This window comes from Bactrocera oleae, chromosome 3 (genome assembly GCF_042242935.1).
Source record: "Bactrocera oleae isolate idBacOlea1 chromosome 3, idBacOlea1, whole genome shotgun sequence".
Classification (NCBI taxonomy): Eukaryota; Metazoa; Arthropoda; class Insecta; order Diptera; family Tephritidae; genus Bactrocera; species Bactrocera oleae.
Window position 1 is genome coordinate 56,250,898 of NC_091537.1, and position 27,331 is coordinate 56,278,228.

Sequence of the window (27,331 nt, forward strand, 5' to 3'; positions counted from 1 at the left end):
CGCTGGCCATAACACGATCGCTCTGTCAAACTTTGAGAAACCAGGAGTTGCCGAGTGATTCTCGCACAAGGATTGGTGTGTGTTGAAGGTTGGAACTGATCAGGCAGTGCGCGAACAAAAAAAAAACATGTAAGGAAGGGCAAAGTTCGGGTGTAATCTAACATTTCATATTCTTGCAATTTGTGAATTTCAAAACCGGGGAAATACTGTTTGGTTTTAGTAAGACTATAGTACAGAAGAGCTAAGTTCGGATGTAAGCGAACATTTTATACTCTCGCAATTTTCAAAGATCAAAACCGGAGGCATTTTATCAAGTGCGGTAAAACTTTATACTAAACAAGTAAGGAATGGCTAAGTTCGGATGTAACCGAACATTTCATACTCTCGCAAAGTCAAATGCTATACTCGTTTGATATTTCTTTGTGGATTGACTGATATTTTCGGTAGAAGGTCAACTGTAGGCACTGGGGTCCACATATTTAGTACTTAGGGGCTTGAACAGTTTCGGTTCGATTTAGACAATTTTTGGTCACAAGGTGGCATACTTTAAACGTATTATTCACGCAAAGTTTTACCCCGATATAATCATTGTTGCTTGACATGCATAGTGGGAAGTGAAAGAATCAGATGGAATTGAAAATGGTGTTATATGGGAAATAGGCGTGGTTGTAATCCGATTTCGCTCATTTTCGCACTATAACATAGAAATATAAAAAGAAGGTTATGCACCGAATTGGGTTGAAATCGGTTATGCAGATCCCAAGATATGGGTTTTCACCTAAAAGTGGGCGGTGCCACGCCTACTGTCTAATTTTGAACGCGGTTCCTATAAAGTCATCTCATACCATCCCAAAGATAAAATTTAATGTCTCTGGCGTGTTTAGTGCTTGGTTCATCGCGCTTTTAGTATTTTTTAACAGTACCGTTATATGGGGAGTGGGCGGGCTTGTCACCCGATTTCACCCGTTTTCACACCGTCAATAGAAGTGCTAAAAACATTCGCTTCCAGTGAATTTTGTTATTATAGCTTTAGCGGTTTAGGAGATATGCACATTAAACCTATTAGGGGCGGGACCACGCCCACTTAAAAAAGAAAATTTTAACTGTAGATGCCCCTCCCTAATGTGATCCTGTGTACTAAATAACAACTTTGTATCTTATTGCGGAGCTTAGTTATGGCAATTTATTTGTTTTTGATTAATGGCGTTTTGTGGGCGTGGCAGTGGTCCGATTACGCCCATCTGCAATACCAACCGTCTCACGGTACCAAGGAACATGTCTACCAAGTTTCATAAAGATATCTCAATTTACTCAAGTTAGAGCTTGCACGGACGGACAGTCACCCGGACAACTCGTCTCTTCATCCTGATTATTTATATATATAATATATAACCCTATATCTAACTCGATTAGTTTTAGGTACAACAAACAACCGTTAGGTGAACAAAACTATTACACTCTATAGCAACAGGTTGCGAGAGTATAAAAAATGTTGAGAAAGTATTAAACATGCATTATTAAATGAAATTGTGATTAAATTACAATCATATTTTCTATCTTATTATCTTATATTATAGGACATAGACACTTAGTTTCGTTACTACATTTTGCTTCATGTATAGGATATTTGTATTAAAGTCAACTTAATTATTTCATATGGCATACATACATATATGTGATCTAAACTCAACCAAAGAGTCTAAATTTAATATACGGAGTATCGGAAATCATTACAATATGAATATGAGGTTTAACCAAGATCTACAAGTAGATCAATTTCTTTCACTCACACACTGATTGACATAAGAAATCTACTAGTTACGTGTTAAAGTTAAAGTTTTGTATATTATAGTAAGAACGATCCAATTAGGTCAAATAAGCACCGTTTTGTTCGATAACTGGTTGCCATTTTGAAAGTAATTTCATACTGCTACACTCATGGTAACTCACTCATACTTCTTTTAGTAAAAAAAAATAAATTGTCGTCCCTATTGGATAAAAACTTGATTTCCACAAGCTTTTCTGGAGGTGAATTTTTCGCCAGCAAAATCATTCGCCATAGACAGGAACAGGTAGTAATCACTTGAGCTTGATTAAGAAGCTCCCAACCAAATTCTCTGCCAATCCCACCAAACACATAGCAAAACCTAGCTGACCATCTGGCTTCACCACCATTATCCCCACTTTTGATCACCAGTATCCATCCGCCTTATTTAAATGGTTCCAAGCCTACGGACAATAAACACTATACAACTCTTCAATAGCTTTGCTTGCGTTTCGAAGAAAAACTAAAAGATGTTTTTTCTTTTTTGCTTATGTTCATCTATATCAAACAATACTGATGTATGTAAGCAGTCACAAAACTGTCTAAACTGTTTTTTAGAGAAAGAGAGACTAGAACCATATATTGGGAAAATAATGGATCTCTTTTTACAAGATCATATTGGACACCTACCTAATTATTTTGTCTGTTCGACTAAATATAGACTTACTTTAGAGAATTAAAAAAAATTAAATTTGGATTATTAAGCAACAACAAACATTTGAATATTTTAAGCTAAAGCTTTAGTGATCCAAAGCGGGATTTTAGATGCTCACATAAGGAAAAAAATAACAGTTAGCTGAAAGTTAAATTTTTTGTTTGCTTGTATGCTTTCAGATTTGCCATTTTGCTCTTGGATATTTTTTACGCCATTTTAAGGTAGCTGCACATTTTATTTCTTAATTGACCCTTGACCATCTACACAGAAGTTTTTAATATAATCCCAACACTAACTAACACACCACTTTTGAAACTTACTACAAGGCACAGTCGGAAGAATTTTGGAAGATTGGAATTAAATAGAAAACACAATTTTTAGTCTTTCGATTGAAATTTTTTTATTGAATCATAAAGTACATAAGATAGGGTTATTTATGAACATCACGCAAATGGCCTACACGGCTTTTCATATGCATACGCAGTTGCTTGTCAAAATTTTCCATGACTGTTCCGCATGAATGTGGCTGAATTTTATTGATTCAACGTTGAACATCCTGCTTTGAAGCCCGCGTGGTTGTGGGTTTGTTGTAATATACCTGTGATTTCAAATAACCCGATAAAAATGAATAAAATGGTGTTAAATCACACGATCTAGGGGGCCAATTCTGATCACCTAAACGTGAGAGTATACGATCGGGAAATGCCTTATGCAGTTATTGAAGTGTTTCACGGGCTGTATGACATGTGGCACCGTCTTGTTGAAATCACATACCTTATAAATAACATCTAATTTCGGCAAAAAAAACTGTGCTAACATGTCGAGATATCGAGCACCAGCAACAGGCACTGCTTGACCAGCCTTATTTATAAAAAGTGTAGTCCAATTATTCCTCCAACCCAAAATCCCCACCAAACAGTGACACGTTGTGGATGCAATTGTTTTACGACAATCACCTCAAAAGCGGCAATTTTGGCGATTTTGCTCGATGACAGCTATTATAAAAGGTAATTTATCTAAATTTGAAGTAAAATCCAGAAATATCAATTCGTGATTTGCAACACTTAAATAATATGTATTTTATTGAATTTGAATGCGTAAAAACACAGCTCAACTGACTACACTTGTATCATACCATCATTAGTAAAATATATTTGTTAGCATTTAATTCACTTGAATTATGGATATTATGAATGGACAACTCGTCAGAAAAGGCAAATCTCGAATTTTATTAAACAGCTTGCAAAGTTAAATGGTCCTGATATCGACCATCGGAAGTACAAATTCAGTTCTAAAATGTATACTTTACTTCCCATCTGTTTGCACAAGTACACGACACATCGTTCACCCGCTGCTCAAACTTCTTGCGAACATCAATCATAAAGCAGTGTACATAAATAACATGTACACGACACATCGTTCACCCGCTGCTCAAACTTCTTGCGAACATCAATCATAAAGCAGTATACATACCGAGGTTACAGTACGTTTAACAATGAAAGGTAACTTTATTGTTTTTAAATAAACATTATTAAAACTAGTAAGGAAGGGCTAATTTCGAGTGTAACCGAACATCTTGTACTTTCGCAAGGTGTAGCCCAAACTATATATGTTGCGTAAAAATTCAACATGCATTATTCGAAGAAACCGAATGAATTATAATCAAATTTGGTATCTAATTAAACTATGGGGCGGTGGGGGGTGTTTTCAATCTATGAATTTTTTTTATATATTTTTTTTTTATATAATTTTCAAAGGCTTCTGCACTTACTTGCCACGATGGTTGTAACACCCGAAAGGAAACGTCAGAGGCCTTATAAAGTATATATATAAATTATCAGCGTGACGAGCTGAGCCGATTTAGCTATGTCAGTCTGTATATATGCGAAACAAACTGAACGAAAATTTGGCATGGATTATTGCTTAAAGCAATGTTGCAGTCTCTAAAAGTCCTGTTTGGCATCCTTACGTTGTCAACTATATCACGCAACTTTACTTTCGGATCATTTAGAAGGATTTTATGGACTTTTTTATGTTTTCTTGTGTTACAGCCTCATTTGGACACTAACTGTGTTTTGAATCATTGGTGTCTCTACGACCAAGTTTGAAGTCAGCAAACCAACGTGTTATTATAGTTTCTGATAGTGCGGAATCCCCATAACACTTTTCAATCCATTGCTTCGCTTGAACTGTATTTTTTCCCTTCAAGAAGCAGTGTAAAACTAAAACACGTAATTGTTTATTATACATTGTTTTTAAAATAACAAAAAAAATAACTCACAAACTAGTGAATAGAATGTCATGAAATTTTAATAGCTGTCTTTTAAAGGTTAGTACTAACTGAAAATGAGGCGAATTCAATAAAACTAGCGCCATCTATGTGTGAGGCCCGGGTGTTATTTTCACTATTTTCACGAAATTTTGCGCGTCATGCAAACTGACCGAACAAAGTTCTTGTGAGGAATATTTTTCATTTGTGAAGGGTATCGGTGCAACCGAAGTTAACGTATTGTTCTTGTTGTTTTCTGTCTTAAGCTAAATACATATGTATATGTGTATATTTTTATGTTATGTTGTAGTTTAATGTCATTATCTATGTTATGTGATACGAATTTATTTTAGTTTGTACACATTAGGTTATGATTCTTGTGTGCATCTTAAGTAAATATATTTTATTGAATGCATGCGTATTGGATGTAAATGCATATAAGTTTTTATGCGGTTGTTTATAAAATATATATCTATGTGTGTTTTGTACTTCCTCGACATTGTATAAGATAACCATCTTCGTCGTAGACTTTAAATTCCACATCAGTATTTTTACACGGTGCTTTCAGCTCCAAAGCAATTGGCATAAAATCCTTTGGGGCAATGGACACGGTCGGATATAAACTCGTATTCATTAATTTATCAGTTTGTTTATTGATAACTTTGATAGGGCTGATAAGGTCTTCCTTGCAGGTACAGACGCGAAATTGGTTTTCATCAGTGAGATTTTCCATTTCAGTTATATCGCGTCCCGTACTTGTTGACTGCTTGTAATCGTCTACATAATCTTCTTCTTCTTTTTCAGTGAGATTTGGATTTTGCTTATCTGAACTTCCTTCTCATGTGCTTCATCTCTGTCTACTAAAATGGAATCGATTATTTCAGCTTCGTCCTCAACTTCAAGCACTTCAATTTTAACCCCAGTTTCTCACATTTCTCTAAAATGTGAGCCTGCCGAGGGAGTAAAATTACAAGTTATTTGTTCATTAGCCACTTTATCTGCCTTTTTTCAGAACTACCAAAATGTTCTTGTTTGTTTAAAATTTCAGCCTTAACATTTTGAACTTAAACTGCATCGGTAGTCGTTTTAATTTGTGCATCTTCTAAAGCTTTTTGGGATATCATTAACAAATCAGCTGATTGTTATGTTTTCGTTTGGACCTTTGTGCCCATTTTCTAACGTGTTTGTGTACGAACATCTCCTGACATTGTATCGGACGTCTCGATAACTACTTCACATGGTGTTAGATACATAGATAGATTGAATAGAGGTATGCACCGCGACCTATGGTCACAATTCCCACAACAGGCGGTTCTCCGTTGCCGGAATTGAACCGGATTTTATCCGGCCAAGGGCTGTTATTTCGGCGATCTAACCCTGTTTCGATCGGTAAGTTTTAGTTTAAGTTTGTCGTCATTAAAGCAACGCCTAGCAGCAGGGTTGCTTTGTATCCTCCTGACCGTGCTGGAATTCTTCTGCTGCATTTGCGCTAAAAGGCTCTATCCTAACTCCACCTCGGTTAGGTGCAATACATGGAATGGATAGATCCATCTTAGCGAGTGGACCACGAGTTACGCACGCTGCCAACGCACTACTGCGACACCTGCCTCAATCTGCACCATGTTCGCGCACTGCGCCGCCACTCCAGTCGAGTGGCCAAGAAAGGACCTCCACGACCTTAAGGAGCTCACACAGGCGGCATGACTCCCAGTCTGACCAACCCCCTCCCCAACCTTCGTCCCGCTCCAATCCTCGTGCGAGAACCACTCAGCAACTCCAGGTTCCTCGTACAGTCTGTTCCGTGTGTCAGACCGTAATACGCCGAAACGTCACATCAGTCAAGTGGAGTGCGTCATATGTTGCCCCATGCTGTAGGAGTCTGCCCCCGCAATCCCGTTTAGTGGCGTCGCCAAACACACCACAGTGCGACAAACGCCTCTGCGGGTTCGACAGCTGCAACAACCACCACCTACACGCCACTCTATCACTCCCAGGTTCACGCTTAAACACCCGCGACAAACTCGAATTTTACAACAACGGACTCTGGAGTAAGATCGAGAAGTGAGTTGCTAAACTAAGTTAAACAGCCGCTCAAATCTTCTGAGCTGTGCAAGTTTTAACTTTATATGTAAGAATCGTGACCGAGATAATGGTGGAGGCTTAGCCTTCATACTGCACAACACAGTGCGTCTTATCGATGGCGGCATCGACCTCAGGGATACTTCCATTGAATGTCAGGGCATAGCTAACCGGTCAGGCGATGACGAGGTCGAAATATTTAATATATTTGTACATCTCCCCAGTTACATGTTACCTACCTGGACATGGTGCGCTACTTAGTGGAGAAAACCGTTTGATACTAGGCGACTTTAATAATCACTATGATCTTTGGCACTCACGTTAGTCCCATAGTGAACGAGGTTGGAGCTGGCCCCCACCAGAATTATGGACGCTTGTAATAGCCCGCCAGATATTACCATCGGTAGCGGTTGTCTGATAAATAGCATAATCTGGCGACCTATGCTAACTCTCGCATCAGACCATCTGCCCATAATTATCTCGATCGAGAAACCTCCCGACTTTACTTTTACAACTTTAACAAAGCTAACTGGGTCGGCTTCACAGAATCTACCGAGAGCACCTTCAACTCACTACCCATCCCTACGGACGTCATCGTTGACGAGCGTCAATTCCACAAGGTGATCGCTGCTGCTACCGCTCGCTTCATACAGGCTGGAAGAATCGCGGAACTACGCCTTAATTTCTCAGCTGAAGCAGCTGTATTAGCAATCGAGCGCGATACTATACGCTATGCTGATCCCTGTGATCCCCGAATAAAGGATCTCAATTTGGAGATTCGGTAAATGGTAAATCAGCATAAGCGGACAAAATGGATAGAGCATCTGAAGTGCTGCAACCTCTACACCGGTGTGAGTAAGCTTTGGACTACTGTCAAGGCCTTGTCTAATCCGAGGATACATGACGACCGGGTTGCAATTCAATTCGATGGCCATACCTCCTCGGACCCGAAGAGGTGCGCGAGCTATTTTAGACGACAATTTACACTGCGGAAAATGCCAAAAGCTTTCACCGATGGGGAGATTCAGAGTGACATCAAAAAGACGAAATCGTCTAAATCCATCGGCCCTGACGGAATAAGCATACTGATGCTAAAACATCATTCACTCTTCAAATACCCGATGTGTGGAAAGTTGGAAGAGTGGTCCCAGTACTGAAACCTGGGACACCCGCCAATAAAGGGGAGTCTTATCGTCCGATAACTCTCCTTTCACCTGAGTCATTGGCTACCAAAAAATATACAGCACTTAGCGTCATAAACGCTCACATAGTTCATTGCCTAAACCAGAAGCCACCCTGCGAGAAGACGATCCTCGTAGCGTTTGACCCATCAAAAGCTTTTGACACAGTCAACCGCACAAAAATCCAAACTTAAAAGAATTAAATAGGGGGTTCCACATAGTGGTGTCCTCTCCCCGCTACTCTTCATTTTCTACAACTCAAAACCCCCCAACCACCAGAGGGAATTTCCGTGACCTCGTACGCTGATGACTGCACGGTATTGACGTCGGGTAATGTAATCGATGGCATGTGCTCGAAAGTAAACGGCTATGTCTCCGAATTTTATCTTGAGGTGGGCAGGGAAACTTTAAATTTCCGGCGGCTATAAATATATATATTCGTGATCTGGAGAATCTCCTTTATCCAACCATACCCTTTTAACCTGAAATCGTGGGATGGTATACTAAACCCGACCCAAAAATAATAAAACAAATTTTCTTCCCAAAAAAAAAACATATTTTTAATTTTTAATTCCATCTACCGGATTAAAAAATAAAAAAAACAAGCAACCAAAAATAAGTTCTTTTAGAGTTAACATTTTTTCGCGTTCAATCAAATAATAAAAAAACTTTTAAATATTTAATTTCAAACATTTTGGATTAAAAAATAATAAAGTAATTTTTAATCGCAACATCGGGATTTTTTTTAAATTAAAAAATTCGCAACCCTGCTCATCACGGATATGAATTATTCATCATTAAAATAATTCGCTCTATTTATTGGTTAAGTACATTAAAAACACACATTTTAAGATATGTTCTAAAAAAATTTGACCATTTTTCAGAAAAGCCACTGTTCTGAACAATTAGCATTAATTCATTGCAAAATGAATAACAACATGAAATTTCAATTTTAGTCCTAATTAACAGAAAGAAATTCCTTAGTTTTATTTTTTAAATAAATTTTAAAACAGTTCCCACAGAATTCAGGGTTGTGATAGAAAAAGTTGATTGTTGTGCTTTCGGGCGCTTTGGACGAGGTTGACCAGCTGCTGTCCACTCAGATGACGATGGTTTTGATTCCGAAGTGAAGTGATGGATCCAGGTTTCATTTATAGCAATCCGGCCAAACACTGCTCAAAATCATCAACACGTTGCTGTTTTGGTCAACATTCAGCAAACGTGTCACCCACTTCGAACGGAGCTTTCTCATGGACAAATGCTCATGCAATATAAAGCCAACACGTTCCTTTGAATTCCTTACGATGTCAATTATATCACGCATTTTTACTTTCCGTTTACTTGTTTTGCATCATTCACGTTTCTACAACCACGTTTTATTGTGGTTTCTGATAGCGCGGAATCCCCATAACACTTTTCAAGCCATTGCTATGGTTGAACAGTATTTTTTCCCATCCCATTGTTTTTAAAATAACAAAAATAGCGCCACTCTTATCACAATAACGCGTAAACTAACGAATAGAATGTCATGAAAGTTTAACAGCTGTCTTTTGAAGGTTAGTACTAACTGAAAATGAGGTGAATTCAATAAAACTTGCGACATATATACGTGGGGAAAATTGCACGTTATTTCTTGTCAAATTTGTCTTAAGTAGCTAAATCTATATGTATATGTGTATGTTTTTATGTTTTATTGTAGTTTCATTATCTATGTTATGTGATATGAATTCATTTTTGTTTGTAGACATTTAGTTTATATTTTGTGTGCATCTTAAGTAAATATGTTTGTATTGAATGCATGCGTATTGGATGTAAATGCATATAAGTTTTTGTGTGATAGTTTATGTAAGTTCTGTAATATGGTTCTTACTTGACGATTTAAATAAATGACACAAAGTTTTTCCTTAAGTTATTACAAAATTCTTCTCGGAAATATTAATGTAAAAATTCAAAATTGATATGTGTTGCATTACCGGTATTTGGATTAATTACATTTTTTCGACATTGTATTAAATTTTCGGGCTTATCATAACAAATTGTAATACAATTTTTGTACTTTTGTTTAACGATGGACCTTTTGTATTTATTTATTTAAACGCCAATCGGCAATATACATAGATATAATAAAGAGTTAAAGTATTATACAAAAGTAGCTCGGGTATATTAGTGTAATATCTGGAAAATATTTAAATAATTGTAAGTTAATATGTAATTCAGACTTGATTTAGATGTAATTCAGACGAGCAGGTGTCTCTTGGTGTTTTCGGTAAAAGCAGCGTATGTTCCATAAAAATCAATTTCACCTTGAAGTGAATTTACTAAATTAGCCAGTCTATTCTGAGGACCATGGATAACATAATTTTTCTTGGATTTCAATGTTTTTAGTAATCTATTTCGCCTCAGGGTAAGACCAGCAGGGGCGAGTTCAAAACTGTTTAGGATCTCATGAGCATCAGTGATGTTATTGACTACTTTGTAGAAAAAGCAGAGGTCAGCGACCTGTCGACGAGAAGACAGTTTGTTTATACAGTAGCACTGGTAGACCTCATCAGTAGAGCAGATGGGACTTGGTGAAGATAGTTTATAGGCCAGTGACTTACAGAATTTACGCTGCACCTTTTTAACTTTATCGATTGTCGTGTTAGTGTAGGGAGACCAGATTACCGAACCATATTCCAAAATTGGTAGTACAAGTGACTTGAATAGTCGAATGAGTGTCCAAGGGTTTTTGAAATCTTTACCACTCCTCAGTATAAATCCAAGGGCTTTGAACGTCTTTGATGTAATTTTGTCTGCGTGGTGTGAGAAGGTGAGCTTATTATCAACAATGATACCTAAGTCTTTTATGTTCTCGACCTCAGCTATCTCAAGCCCATCAAGTTTGTAGCTCGTGCGGATCGGTGAGTGTGAGCGAGCGAAAGATACGGCCGCACATTTGTTTACGTTGATATCCAGCTTGTTCACTCGACACCAGTCACTGAGGGTGTTTATGTCTTGTTGCAACATTATGGTGTCTGTCTCACAAGTAATCGGTCTAAATATTTTGAGGTCATCAGCATACAAAAGGAAATCAGAAGCAAAGTTATTACCAATGTCGTTGACGAAGATGTTAAACAGTACAGGACCAAGGTGAGATCCTTGTGGCACACCAGAGATTACTTCATATTCACTGGATAAGTCGCCATCTACTCTGACTTGCGTCTGTCTGTGAGGTATGTACGTATCCAAGCTAATGCACGTCCAGCCACACCATATTTACTTAGCTTATCTAAAAATATTTCGTAGTCAACACGGTCGAAAGCCTTGCTGAAGTCTGTGTAAATGCTGTGTGTGCAGTTGCCGGAATCCATGGAGTTCAGCAGTTTGTCGACGTATATGAACAAATTGGTAGTGGTGGATCTGCCACCAGTAAAGCCATGTTGTTCGGTGGTTATGATGTTTTCAATTGCCTGACGTATCTGTGGAAGCACTAACCTCTCAAATAGTTTTGCAAGTGCAGACTGTATGCAGATAGGACGGTAGTTGGTAACCAAGGTCTTGGGCCCCTCTTTATGAATCGGTGAGATGTATGACAGTTTCCAGTACGTCGAGAAGGTACCATGGTGAAGAGATTCGCCAAATATATGTGTCAAAGGCTCACATAGGCCTACCGCACAGTTTTTGATGAATATGTTAGGCAAACCATCGGGGCCTGCACCTTTGCTGGGGTCGAGAGCAAGGAGTTCTTTGAGTACTGCATCGTAGGTCACTGTCAGGGCATCCAAGTGTGCGCTGTGTACCAGGATTGAAGGTTGCAATACCTGGGTCGTTGCTATTCGATGGCGCGTAGATGCTGTGGAAGAAGGACGCAAAGAGGTTACTGATACCTGGTCCCGTATCTGCTGAGGGAAGATGGTATGTCACCGGTGCATCGGTTTTTTTCTTTGATAAAATTCCAGAATGCTTTGATCTCCGATTGCAGTTTGTCCTCTACCTTGTCGACATAACTTTTGTAGCATTCGATACTTAACTTTTTGCATTCCAATCTTAACCTGCTGAATCGTAAATAATTTGGCTTAGTTTTCCGAATTTTATATATCTTTTGTTAGTTGATTTTTAAATTGATTTACGGGATACTTTATTGTTTCTATGAAATTGGTAGAAGACTTCGCTATTCACTGTTTCTATTGATTAATTTATGTTATTATTAAACTGTCTCGACAGAGCATCAGCTACCTTATTCTCCTTCCCTGGCTTATAATGAAATGTATCGATGAATGCACTCCATCTTTGTATTTTTTAATTGGAATTTTTTTCTGAATTAAAAATTATAAGGGGCTGGTGATCTGTAAAAATGTGAATATATTGAAGATAATGCCGAAGGGTCTTCTGCGCCCATACTATGGCAAGCAATTCGCGCTCATTTGTTGCGTAGTTTCGCTAACAAATCTACGATAATATCCTGCAAGGCCTAGAAAAGACCGTAAAGCGCGTAGAGTTACTGGCATTTTATAGTTAATGATATCATTTTCTTAGGGCATGCTCCAATGTCATTTTGTAAAACCAAAATCCTAAAAACTGGACCTCTGTCTAAAAAAATTTGGATTTTTCTGGTGAAACACGCATACCTGTGGCGTCTAGTTTCATTAAAATGCGATTTATATGATTTAAATGCGATTCTTCGTCGGACGAAAAGATGATGTCTTCAACAAGTTTTACCTATCTCGTCGCGAAGAATATCATCGATACCGCGCTGAAAATGTTTGGTGCATTTTTTAAGCCAAACGGCAATCAGCAGAACTCATAATTGCCGTTGTTGATATTAAAAGTATTTTTGGGTCTATCTTTGTTTCGGTGAAAACCCGATTTTAGATCTAGAGTGGTAAAGTATAATGACTTACCTAGGTTTGCAAGAATGACAGATATGTCGGGAATGGGGTATCTATCGGGGACAGTTTTTTCGTATAATTTTCTGAAGTCTATGACCATACACAGCTTTTGCTTTCCGTTTTCGTCCAGACCTTTTTTTAGTCACGACATGAACCGGTGAGTTATAAGGAGAACACGACTTACGAATTATGCCATCCTTCAAAAGATTTTCGATATCTGCATTAATAAACTCCGCTGCTGAAATTGGATAGGGGTAACTTTTCGAAAATATTGGGTCATCGGTGATGCTACAAATTGTTGCCTCTACGTTTGTATTATATGGTAGGGCTCAATCATTTCACGAAAATTTGCTTTAATAGTGGGTGGGACAGAATCTGCTTCTGTTGTGATCGAATTAATTTGATTACAACGGAGAAGCTGAAGTTTGGTTCCACCACTGTGATGACGTAAATATCCAGTTTCGATATCAATTTCGCATTAATCTCTTTAAGGGGTTAGGGGTAGTCAGAGTCACGAAAAAATGAGAAATTTCAGTAATTTTTTTTTCTATTAAATCATGTTATTTTACAAAAGTAGTAATATGGCTTTGATATACAATGTTTTGACTTAAAGTCACGAAAATTTCAAAAAAAAAATAAAAAAATTTATTTCCAAAGTTATAGCCCAGTTCCAAAAAAAGGTCCTTGCGGTGACAATCATAAGTCCTTGGAGATTCATCTAAAATCAATCGGATAAATAAAATTAGTTTTATAAATAGATCCTGGGCCTGGTCGAAGCTTTTTTTTCAAAAATTAACTAAATGGCGGCCTTGCGAAATTTTTTTCTTATATTTTTTTTTGGAAAAAATCAACAGTGGAGGTCTGAAAAATCGAAATTTTTGAAAAAAAGTCCTTCGATCAAGCCAGAGTTTATTATGTATTCTAAAAGCTGTATAAACTTGTCACCAGTTCGAAAAACATAGTTTTGAGACAAACGCATTTAAAGTTTCTTGCAGCTGCCGCTAACTACCTGCTCCCGAGCGTTTTGAAGTGCCCGAGCGCTTGTTGTAAAAGTAATTATCGGATTAACTTGAAATTTTCAGAGAATATGTAAAAAAAAACCAATTGATTTTTTTAAATTCTGTCTACCCCTAACCCCTTAAGAAAATCGTAGCCGATTATACCATCAAATAAAGTTATATTCGTAAGCAAATAAAACGTCGTCGTGCGATTAAAGACATTGATCAAATACTTTTTTTGTAAGATTAGCCCCATTTATTGAGTTTAATGTAAATGGCCACACGTTGTTTTTGTCATGACGAATGGTAGGAGCGATTCTAGTTTAAATAATTATTTTTATTTATCGCAAATATCGGATTCGTCAAAATCTGAACTTACTTCTTCTAGCATATAATTTACCTTTTGAGCCTTTGAATATGGTTTTCGAAAGGAACCAGACTGATCACGAGAGCGTTTAAATACTACTTGGTGATGTTATGTGTGCAGCTGCTGTGGCAACATAACGTTAGGCTGAGATTGGTCGTTGTTTGGTTTATGAATTGACAGATTGTTCTGATGCGCTGAGCGATTTCGATAAGCGGAAGAACCAAGCCGTCTCAAAGCTTAAGTAAGGTTATTAATTTGTGCCGTTAGTTCTAACCTAGTTTCTGCATTATCGGATCTTATTGCCTGTAGCACTTGATCCATCGAAACCGCCATTTTGTATTTTATGCAAACTTTTTAATCGGACGTGTTTTTACTTAGGTTAACTTTACTCTCAATGCCAATGCGCTTTGCACGTTCCTTAAATAATTAAATCGAGAATGGTGAGCAAAGTTCCCTGGTAATTCTAATAAAAATAAAAAATATTATGATCTTCACTAATTTTTATGATATAAAGTTCTTCGTGATATAAAACTTTTTCAGTGTATGTGATTTTGACAAAATAGTTTTAATTAAGATAACTTTAAACTTTTCACCATGAAAAATACAATATAGTTTTAATTATTATAATTTCACTATGAACGGGGTATTTTCGTGTTCGGATCACTCCTTTGGAAATAATTTGAATATTGAAACTTGAACTTTAATTTTTGCTTAATTATAAAGCAGTTTTCGAGGTGAGAACGAAATCCGGATTACCAATATTTTAATTAGTTTAGTTAAATTAGTGAAAACCGATTAACTCATAAAAAGCAGAAGCGTATAATTTTCCAAACGCAAGTTCATACAGTTCAATATAAACTTTTAATATTAATATAAACTTTTCTTTATCAAAATTTAACTTTAAATATAGCTTGTAAGTCACACTTTATCAATTTTAATTTTTACTTACAAATTTACTCCAATGTGACATAAATTTAACCAGGCTGATTTTATTTAGAATATTCCTTCGTAGTCGATTTTTTGGAGTCCTGTCCACTTCTGCTTTTATATAGCAATTTTGCTTGCTGAAATCCGCTGGTGGAATTAAAAGTGATTGCTCAGCGACAGACCCCACGTTGGGCACCAGTTAAATACGACTGATGGGTTTAAATGTTGATTTTATTCTGTCCTTTATGATCAGATGTTACCCTCAACCAACCAACCAAGCATTTTATTAATGTACCGATTACGCATTGCGGGTTGAGCTTAGTTATATAATTAATACATATATACAAGTATGTATGTATGTTTTTTAGTGCCTCGACATTGTATAAGATAAGCATGTTCAAAAATATTTGAACATATTGACGAGGGAAATATTCACTGTTATACCACCTTCGTCGTAGACTTTAAATTCCACATCAGTATTTTCACACGGTATTTTCAGCTCCAAAGCAATTGGCATAAACTCCTTTGGGGCAATGGATACGATCGGATATATACTCGTAATCAATAATTAATCAGTTTGTTTATTGATAACTTTGGAAGGCTGATAAGGTCTTCCTTGCAGGTACAGACGTGACATTGGCTTTCATCAATGAGATTTTCCATTTCAGTTATATCGCGTCCCGTACTTGTTAGCTGCTCGTAATCGTCTACATAATCTTCTTTTTCAGTGAGATTTGGATTTTGCTTACCTAAACCATCTTTGTGCTTTTTCGGCAGTTGTGTTGGTCTGTGCAAAATCGGTTCTTGAACTTTCTTCCCATATGCCTCCTCTCTGTCTTCTAAAATGTAATCGATTATTTCAGCTTCGTCCTCAACTTCAAGCCCTTCAATTTTAACACCAGTTTCCCACATTTCTTCAAAATGTGCGCCTGCCGGGGGAATAAAATTACAAGTTATTTATTCATTGGCCCCTTTATCTGCCATTTCTTCAGAACTACCAAAATGCTCTTGTTTGTTTAAAATCTCAGCCTTTATATTTTCAGCTTAAACTAAATCGGTAATAGTTTTAATTTGTGCATCTTCTAAATTTTTCTGGGATATCATTGAAAAAGCGGCTGATTGTAATGTTTCGTTTGGATCTTGGTGCCCATTTTCTAACGTGTTTGTGTACGAACACTTCCTGACATTGTATCGGTAACTACTTCTACTACTACTTCATGTTGTAAGGATGCTTCTTGAGGCTTCAATGGCCAGTGTAGAACGCGACAATAGTCGAAATTGGTGTTACAGTTCTGAAGCGATACACATATGTTATAGTTAGTTAGGCATCGGATGATGACCGGAACGGGGCATGTCTTCGACGGTTTCTCGACCTCTTAGAGTTGGGTTTTCGATAGAATAGATTCATAACATTCTCAACAACTAAACACACGAACTTTGGTTCGAAACACAATTTTTTATGCAAACTCTTTGTTCAATATTTTTTTCCATTGTAAAAACACAACTGAGGTCGACTGATTTCAACAGCTGCTGCAAACAAACTGGTTGACAAATCGCGCTCATTTTTGGCATAGCAATTAAGGACAGTGCTAGTATATCATCAATTTCTTGATTGAAACACTTCGACATTTCTGTTGTATACAGATTTTCAATGCGGAATGCGTTTCCAAATATTTTAATTGGTCGCTATTGAATACTGTCTCAAAACTTATATTGTCCATTTCTTCTTTGAGTCTCTTAATTTCCGTTTTATAAATGGAGACTTTACGATCCCATAGAGATATAGATATAGATGTTGATCGTATCCATCTTTTTAAATTTACCTATATTTTTATTTATAGCAGGGCTCATTCGTTTTGCATTACTAGAAAACATGTTTTCACACAATTATGCTAAAATAATTCAAACACAGTCCCATTTCGACAATTTTGAGACGTTAGATGGAGTACCTAAAACGCACTATTTTTGCAGTGTTAAAATAACGTCATTGACTATCGATTACATTTATATACAGTAAAAGCTCTTTATTTGCGGGGTATATGTTCCATAAATATGCCGCGAATACAGAACCGTGAATACGGAATGGTAATTTATATGGGATTATAGGGTATACCTACGTTCCTAGGTGACAAAAAAACAACAACTATATAAAAATATAAATAATTGAAGTTTTTGAACATTTTAATAAATTATCTTAAGGCTTAGGCAATGGTTTGAAGAATTCTGTAATTTTTTCTTGCTTGGCAGTTTTCAAAAGCTCCTTCAATTTAGACTGATACACAGCAGTCGCATTAGCAATTTGCCTCTTAAAAATAAGACTTCGTTCCATATACGGATCAATGTTCATAAAGAAATCGCAAAGCGCATTTGCCATTCTTAAACCTTCACTAAGATTTTCCAAAATAAATGTCACGTTTCCAGTGCTTGTTGAAGCCTCTTCTTTAATGGGCTGTGAATTTAACATTTCCTCCAAATCAGTTTTAGTCAAATTTTCATCTTGCGATTCAAGCAATTCCTGAATGTCACTTGATTCTATCTGTTCGAACCCATCTCGTCCTATTCCATTCGCGATTTCGGCTATGTTTACAGTCAAAATTTGAGCTTGCACAGATTCTTCGTCATTTTCCGCAGTCACAGCAGGCCACAGTTTTTTCCAGCATGACTTCAATGTGTATGGCTTCAGTTCTTCCAATGATTCTTTTATGTTTACGATGCATTTTGCTATGTCAAATTTCTTCCAGCATTCCATAACATTCATATCAGGATTGTATTCCATATTATCCAATATGATTTTGAAGGTTCGTCTAATGTAATAGAGCTTGAAGGCCTGGATTATGCCTTGGTCCATAGGTTGAAGCAAAGCCGTCGTGTTGGGAGGTAAATATGTCTTTAAAGTCTAAATTCGGTTTTTTAAAATAAGTTTCAAACAAAACAATTCCGGAACCAGTCACAAAAAATAGCGCTTGTAACCCACGCTTTCTTATTAGCACGCTCAAACACTGGCAGGTTGACCTTTTTTTGATTTTTTAAAGCCCGAGGATTAAACGATCTGTAAAGCACCAGTGGCATAATGACACAATCTCCAGAAGCATTAGAATATAGCAGCAGTGTAACTCTATCCTTTGCTGCCTTAAATCCAGGAGCAGACTTTTCACTTTTAGAAATGAATGTTTTGTTTGGTATTCTTTTCCAAAACAGTGCAGTTTCGTCTGCATTAAATACTTGCTCAGCTTTGTATCCTCCATCAGCTACTAGGTTTGCATATTCTTGTGGATATCGTCCTGCTGCAGCATTGTCTGCAACCTTCCGATGCTTGAAATCCACCATCTGTACATTCACCACTAAAACTACGATCAGGTTCTTTAAAATCAGCGTAAAGACGCTTTGCCTATACGATCAAGCATTTCTATTTTCACTTTTAGCGGTAACACAGATTTTTTTCGTGTCTAAACTCGTTTCTCATTGTTTTTAGTTGACATGTGAAAGAAGAAACAATAAAACACGCAAAGCGGCTTTTACTATAGAACGGAACAGCAACATTTAAAAATATAATATATTATAACTTATTCATTCAAGTTCTCGGCGATATCATTTAACAACATACTTTAGGTAAAGTTGTAATAAGATCTATTTTACTTTTTTTTATTACTCCATTTAACAAAGATACTTGGATACCTATTGGAATCTCTTTATTTTTATGTATATATTTAGTAGATCCGCGAATAAAGAAACTTTTAGGAATTGGGTAGAATTTTTTTAATCCATTAATAGTGAAAACGCGAATAAAGGAAGCGCGAATAAGGAGCTTTTACTGTACTGTATGAAAGAATCAGATTAAATTTAAAATTGTTATTTATGAGAAATACGCATGGTTACAGTATAAATTGGAATGTTTGGATAATTTTGGATAAAATTGGTAGAATAGTTCCTGAGATATAGAATTATATCTGGAGGTGGGAAGGGCCACGCCCATTGTCCAATTTTGATACCCATAAAGGATGCGAAATTTAATGCTTCAGACATATTTATTTAATGAATTATCGAAATGCACTCTTAGTAGTAACCGTTTTATGGGGAGTAGCTGGGCTATCACCCTATTTTACATATTTTCACTGTGTGGGAGGAGGTGCCAGAAAGATTTGCCCTGACCGAATAATATACAGTGTTGGACAAAACATATGCAACTGAAATATGATAATAAGAATACTGTCTATTACACAGACCCTGATTGCCGGAAACCTATTTAATTTTTTTTTTTAAATATTGGATGTTGATTAAAATAAACAACACAAATTTTATTAAAATTTCACACTTCCTTTGTTTAATGTAAATAAAAAACAATATAACATCTATATTCAATAAGACAAAACAATTGGAACTCAAAGAAAGCGGTACATTATTTTCAATAAAATAAAAGAAAAACTTAGTATTTCGTGGCATTACTCTCAATAACTGCTTGACATCGCCGCAGCATTGAAACCATAAGGTTATTCACTACGGTTTGGGGTATATTTCTCCATGCCTGCAGGACTCTTTGGAAAAACTGACCAGTATTTGCCACATTACTGCGATCAATTCTCTTTTTTTTTTTGTTTACAATTTTCTATACATTTTCGATGGGGTTAAGGTCTAGGGATTGTGCGGGCCACTCCATTGCAACCACTTTATTCCTCTGGAACCTTCATTTTAGGACTTTTGGCGTATGCTTCGGGTCGTTTTTCCTGTTGAAAGGCCCATTTAATCAATAATTCAATCGTCTTAGTTGGTAACGCATGCTAATAAGCGGTTTCTTCGCGGGTCGGTAACTGCGTAAATCAACGTAATTTACCATGTTTATGTTTCATTTCTACTCAGTTATATTTTACACTGGTAAGTTCAATCCACATGCATAAACACTTTTTCACAACGAGTCAAATGGTCTACTCGGATAGAATATACACATTTTCATTACTCGGGTGCATAGAGGACTTTAGAGTTAAGTTAAAATTAGTCATTTAAGTCAAATCAGCTGATTTTTTGTGCCAGCTAGATTGGTTTTTGTTTATTGATTTGATAAATTGTTTGAAAAATTAAATATAAATATTTTATCCATCAGATTTTCTGCCGCTTTTGCACATCTTTAAAGAAAATTATAAACAATTATTTCCTCTTGTCTTTCCATTTAGAAGACGTTAAACAGCTGATTTGCATTTAAGCTGATTAAAACAGGGCTATTTTTTTTGTCAACAGCAAATGTATATATTTTCCAAATTTTCCTTTATACTTGAGTTTTTCGGCTAATTTATAGTCATTGTGATGAAAGTGAATCAAAGAAATATAAAATAAGTGTACTACTATCATATGTAAAAAACATTTCGAAATGAAAAAAGTTTCGCGTGGCAACCCTCAGAGTAATTCCATTCAGAATTCCCCTCAAGTAGAATATTTGCCGTTTATGCTTATAGGCTTTACCCGTGTAGAATATAACCGAGTAGAAATGAAGCATAAACACGGTAATTGAGGCGACGAACGACCGTTCTTGAGCTCCTTTACCGATTGCGCTGTCAGTTTTTTCATCCGCTTTTTTTGTTTGGCCTCCACGATGCAGACTTGTGAATTTTGTATTTAATTGAAATTTCTTTTTTAGAAGTTCCATTATTATAATCATCAATAACATGTGCTCGCAGCGGTTCATCGAATTTATTTGGAGCCATTACTTTGTTACAAATTTAAAATAAAAACGTGTTTCCGCTATAAATTCAGCGGAAAAATTATACTCAGTAAATGTTCCAATCATTACAAACTCAATTTAGTTAGAAAAATAAACGAAGTTTGAGTATTTTTTACAGTTATATAGCTATGCAAAGTACAGTTGCAATTTGAAAAATTGTTTTCAAATATAACCGGCAAATGAAGAAAATATCGCAATAAACATTTCAAAATATGCAACTTCATTGCTGTAAATTTAAAAACAAGGAACAAAAAGCAATTTGAAGGAAAAATGGCATTGGTTTCAACGGTTCAGAGATATTGATTTTGATGTGAAAAATGAAGAACGTGGAAGAGCACCATAAAAGTTTGAAGCCGCCGGACTGCAAGGATGAAGATAATACTTTGAAAAATGCTGATGAACTCAAAATCTTTAGACCGATTACTTGTGAGACAGACATCATAATCTTGCAACAAGACATAAATACCCTCAGTGACTAGTGTCGAGTGAACAAGCTGGATCTCAACGTAAACAAATGTGCGGCCGTATCTTTCGCTCGCTCACACTCACCGATCCGCACGAGCTACAAACTGGATGGGCTTGAGATAGCTGAAGTCGAGAACATAAAAGACTTAGGTATCATTGTTGATAATAAGCTCACCTTCTCACACCACGTAGACAAAATTACATCAAAGGCGTTCAAAGCCCTTGGATTTATACTGAGGAGTGGTAAAGATTTCAAAAACCCTTGGACACTCATTAGACTATTCAAGTCACTTGTACTACAAATTTTGGAATATGGTTCGGTAATCTGGTCTCCCTACACTAACACGACAATCGATAAAGTTGAAAAGGTGCAGCGTAAATTCTGTAAGTCACTGGCCTATAAACTATCTTCACCAAGTCACATCTGCTCTACTGATGAGGTCTACCAGCGCTATGGTATAAACAAACTGTCTTCTCGTCGACAGGTCGCTGATCTCTGCTTTTTCTACAAAGTAGTCAATAACATCACTGATGCTCATGAGATCCTAAACAGGTTTAAACTCGCCCCTGCTGGTCTTACCCTGAGGCGAAATAGATTACTAAAAACATCGAAATCCAAGAAAAATTATGTTATCCATGGTCCTCAGAATAGACTGGCTAATTTAGTAAATTCACTTCAAGGTGAAATTGATTTCTATGGAGGAACATACGCTGCTTTTACCGAAAACACCAAGAGACACCTGCTCGTCTGAATTACATCTAAATCAAGTCTGAATTACATATTAACTTACAATTATTTAAATATTTTCCAGATATTACACTAATATACCCTAGCTACTTTTGTATAATACTTTAATTCTTTATTATATCTATATATATTGCCGATTGGCGTTTAAATAAATAAAAGAAAATGTCAGCCTTGTTAAATGTTAGGTTAGAAGGTCGATCCTAAGAAGGATCACTCGCCGGTTCGCTGTGGTACCTAAACACTCTATGGCTGGATCAAAAGACCCTTACATGTTGACAAAGCGCTTTGTGCTTACAACAAACTTGTTAAGACGATCGATATCCGTTTCGGCTAAGTCTTCTGGCCCACCGAAAGTGTGATTGCCCAGATGTTTCAGCCTCAACCTAGCAAAAGCCAGACAGTGGAGGAGAAAGTGCAGGGATGTTTCCACCTCACCCTCCCCCATATAACTTTGACAACTAGCATCGGGTAGTATTCTAAGCCATACCGCATGATTTCCCATTGGACAGTGTCCAGCGGCCATAGCGGCGAGGTGAACTTTGTTCAAGGCGAGAAGTTTCCCCGACCTGTTGCGATCCACCCTCGGCCAGAAGGATCTCGCAGTCGCACAGGAGTTGGTCGTCGACTAGCGTCTGCTGAGTGCACGCGGAGTCCATGGGTCCAGAGCTAGAACGCACGACGGTAATGGAGATCCAACTCGATCCGATGTGAGCGGATCAAGGGTGCGCCCCTTGCCTAGCTCATCAGCTTTGCAGTTGCCAGCGATTTTGGTGTGACCAGGCATCCAAACGAGCCTGATGTTGAAGTAGTCAAATGCTATTTCTAGTGAAAACAGACACTCCTTGACTAGCTTTGCTACTATTGCCGCTTTACTGTCGGAGTGAATGCCCACTTCTCTTGAAAGCAGCCACTTTCGCCTGAACATTGCTATAGAGGTCCGGTAGCCTGAAGCTAAGATTGAAAACACCCTTCAACTTTCCCTCCTAACGTCGACCCATCCATGAAAAAGCTCACCGCGCCTTTTCTCCAGCGGCTTCTTCCCATCCACAATAATATGATGAATATGAGCAGAGAAAGAGCCGCCTCGAGTGGCATCTGTGACGCAGTGATCCAAATTTTCAAGAATGCAGCTGAAGGAGGAGAGAATTACGGCGTGTCCTTATTCGGACCTCTTCAAAAGCCCAACTTCCCTAGGTCTCAGAGCCCAATTCGCAGTAATGCACCTGCCTGAAATGTCCAAAGGTGCGATGTTTAAAGTAGCATTAAAAGATATCGTTGAGGGGAGATCTTATACCTTCTAGTAAATCAAACCATTTCGGTTTTACGTGGGTTAACGGCTGGGCCGCTTCTGTTCGCCCAGTTGGATTCCACGTTTAGGTACCTTTCGGTAAGCTCGTAGACGGTATTTAGGAATTTTCCTTTAACCAAAAGAACAACATCATCAGCTTCGCCTATTGCCTGACAGTCTTGTTCCTCGAGTTCTATAAGTAGGTCCTTTACTACCAAGATCCAGAGCAGGGGAGAGAGTACTCCTCCCTGCGGAGTTCCCCTATTAACCTTTCTGGGTGTTTTTTTGCAATACCCCACTCCGCTACGACACTTCTGTCGCAAATAAGTCTAGCTTCAACGGCTCCTTGCTACTCGTTGTCCCACCGCTATCAGCATTTCTCAGATTCCCCCATGCAGTAGGAATTTTTTCCAAGAAATCGCTTTAACTGTGAGGACTCGGGACAACCCTCTACACTGCCGCAGAAGGCTCTCAGCGAGGCTTTCTTATAAATGGACTCGGACTTTTAAATGGACACTGGAGCCACTTTTACGGGCTTTGTTGAAGATCTTTGTCTTTGGCTCGAAGATCTGATCTCCGTTAGCTCCGAAGTTCACCAAGGGGGTTTCTCTTTACTTTTCTGAGTTTGCAGAAGACAGGAGCTTTCAAGAGTAGTTCCACTAACAGAGCTAAGAACCTCGACGAGCTCGTCAATAGCGTCCGCAGATAGGATCGAATCCCTGTCGGGCGCGGTTGACAGAGCTGATCGAAGCTTCCTGCAATACAGGACCTAATTGGGCGCGAAGCATCTAAGCTGAAACCAATATATTTATGATCGGAGAAGAAATGATTGTCTAGAACTCTCCATTCCGAGATCAAAGGAACAATTTCTCTAGAAGCTAGCGTAACGTCAAGGACTTCCGCCCTGCTAGCTGTCACAAAAGTAGGGCAGTTTCTCCTATTGCAAATAGAAAGGTCTACACCACAAATAAAATCTATGATGATACTTTAAGTCAAAACTGGTAGCCATGTTAAATGTTGCACAACAAACAATTTTTGAAAGCTATGGGAAAGATCCAAAGTGTGGAGGATGAATGCCACATGAATTGAATGAAAGAAAAATGAAAAACCGAAAAAACACTTGTGAAAAAGACAGGAAAAAAAAATCAGTTTTGCATCGAATTGTCACTGGCGATGAAAAATTGATTTATTTTAAGAATCCTAAACGGAGAAAATCATGGGTCAGAAGGGTGTGGTATATCATGAGCTAATATATAAAATATAGCTCTAAAACCTGGTGACACTGTTAATACTAATCGCCACAGACAAAAAATGATCAATTTGAACATGCATTGATCGAAAAACGACCAAAAAGGTCCAGAAGACACGGCAAAATAATTTTGTTACACGAAAATGCACCTGCACACAAAGAAAAATCTGTTCAGAATACAATCAAAGTACTTGGATGGACATACTTGGACCCTTCCGATTGCCATTTGTTTTCATCGATGGAACACGCATTGGTTGAGCAGCACTTCGATTCCTACGCAGAAGTCGAAAACTGGGTGTCTGATTCCTTTGCTTCAAACGACAAACATATCTATTGGCATGGTATCCACAAATTGCCAGAAAGTCACAATGTGCAAAAAGCAATCATCAATACTTTAAATAAATTTTTTCTACGTTTTCATTCAAAATTAGTATTTCATTTTCATCACAGCAATTCGGATCTACCATACAAATACTGTGTAAAACAAAAGAAACAAAATGTTCATGCAAGGTGCGTTCCAAAGTAAACAGGACTTTAAAAAAAAGACAGAACAAATGGTTTTGTCGGCAAAATCAATTAATTTTATTCAAAATAGTCTCCTTCTGCTTTAATACAGCTTTTTGCACGGTCCAAAAGCATGTCGAACGAGTGTTTTAGCTCGTTGCCCGGTATGGCCGCCAGTATGCCGATGCAAGCCTTTTGAATGGCCTCCACGTCTGTATAACGCTTTCCTTTCATCGGCAAATGTATTTTTCCGAAAAGGTAGAAGTCGCACGGGGCCATATCAGGTGAATACTGGAGTGGTTGATTATTAAAATGTGATTTGTGGTCAAATAATCGGCCACAAGCGTCGATCGATGAGACCGCGCATTATCGTGCAACAAACGCCAACTTCCATCTTCGCGATATTCGGGCCGAACACGTCGAATACGGCACACCAAATGCTTCAAAACTCCAAGGTAGAATATCGCATTAACGTTTTGGCCGGGTGGAACAAATTCTTTGTGGACAATACCCTTGGAATAATAAAAACAAATCAGCATTGTCTTCACTTTTGACTTCTCCAGGTGTGATTTTTTGGGTTTCATTTATGTCCTCACGACCACTTTGAAACCACTCGTGCACTGTGCTACGGGATAGGCAATCATCGCCATAAACTTGTTTCATCAATTCAAACATTTCGGTAAAAGTTTTACCAATTTAAAAACAAAATTTAATGTTGGCTCTTGGTTCGAAGCTCATTTTCGCACCGATGACAAAATCATATTGATACTTAAAACACAATAACTTCACTTCCAATAGATGAAATGTCATGAAATTTTTACTGGAAGTCGATAAAGAATAGCAGATTCTAACGCACGATTCGACATATAGATGGCGCCACTAGAGTTTACTTTGTTACTGTTTACTTTGGAACGCACCTTGTATACTTTCAATGGCTATGTTCTGATAGATTAAGTTTATCAGAAAGTTTGTTTACACAACTCTATGTAAGCTTATAGTTGAGGATAACCTAAAGCGCATATATTGTACTTTATATAAAAAATTTATTCAAATTTGAAGTTTGCAAAGCAAAAGTAACAAATCACTTTAAAGGCACATGCCGCAAAGTTCTTCAGAAATAACGGCACAATTGTTGTTTTACGGGCGTAAAAACGACTTAGAGCAAATTGATTAGCAGTTAATTTTGTGTATTAAAGGCTTTTAGACTAGACGTTTCGCGATGGCACGAAGTAATTATTGGAGAGTCTTAAATGCAAAAAGCATAACAAACGATTTTCACAATAGAGAATTGGTAAAAAATATAAAATTAACAGATCTGTACTTTGCATACTTATTCAAAAGTATAACTTAACAAAGTTTATTACAACAGCCGATTTGGGCAAACGCCCGAGTCAAACTAACTCCCGAACTATGTACATATATGCAAATATTTGGAACTAAAAAAAAAAAATCCGTTTGCCGCATCGAGGTTGTAAAGACTCTTAATTTAAACGTTGATGCAAGTATAGTACGTAGACGAGGAATTGAAAATGATTTAATGAATTATAGACTAGCGAAAAAACCAACGCTTACAAAAAACATATGGCATAAAGTTTTCCACACATTACAATTGGACCATAAATAAATGGAAGACAGTTATATAATATTTAGCAGTAAATGAAAATTTTATATGATTAATTCTGATGGAATGTGTACAGTCACCGTTTTGATCTACGGAATTGTAAGATATGTTTCAAACATGGCGGCGGTAGAATTATGTTTTGGACTTTTTTTCCAGCAGTGGTATCAGTCCTTTTAAAAAATTAAAACATAAAAAGGACCACTTTTTGAAAAAAATGTTTTGAAAACGAAAATGATACCATATGCTGAATGGAAAATATCTCTTCGTTGGATCTTTCAACACGATAAGGACCCGATAACAATCTATATTGGTAAAAGATTATCTTAGGGAACGTTCAGTTCACGTTCTTGATTAACCACCTGATTCGCCGGACTTCAACCCAATCGAGAACCTATTCAATATTTAAAAGCAGACAGTTTCGGGTCAACGTTTCCGTAATCAGGAAGACCTATAAAAACTGCATGGAGAAACATTTCGCAAACTGCAGTCGATAAATTAATACCATCAATGGCATGTAAATGTGATGAGGTTATAAAAGCTAAGGCTTCTTATACAAAATACTAATTTGTTCCTTTAG

At 37.2% G+C, this 27,331-nt stretch overlaps 1 protein-coding gene and 1 long non-coding RNA gene across 4 annotated transcripts in view; one reads left to right on the top strand and one right to left on the bottom strand.

The window, feature by feature from the left end:
* Positions 1-27,331, top strand: part of gus (splA/ryanodine receptor domain and SOCS box containing gustavus) — a 53,294-nt gene that overhangs the window by 15,614 nt on the left and 10,349 nt on the right. The window contains exons 1-2 of one of the 3 annotated variants that reach the window (XM_014241396.3): positions 2,753-3,487; positions 3,590-3,982. The exons of 1 other annotated variant lie outside the window; for it this stretch is intronic. Coding sequence is in view for 1 of the 2 variants with exons in the window: in XM_036362947.2 (XP_036218840.1) it covers positions 2,660-2,701 (42 nt within the window). In the remaining variant the exon portion in view is untranslated. Of the gene's footprint in view, positions 1-2,659; positions 2,702-2,752; positions 3,488-3,589; positions 3,983-27,331 lie in introns of those variants that run through there. One more of the 3 variants, XM_036362947.2, reaches the window with a different exon arrangement.
* LOC138856223 (uncharacterized) lies at positions 13,463-16,368 on the bottom strand. Its single transcript, XR_011395344.1, has 3 exons — positions 15,192-16,368; positions 14,276-14,705; positions 13,463-13,595 (listed from the first exon to the last, which is right to left on the bottom strand). It is a non-coding gene; the product is annotated as an uncharacterized lncRNA (long non-coding RNA).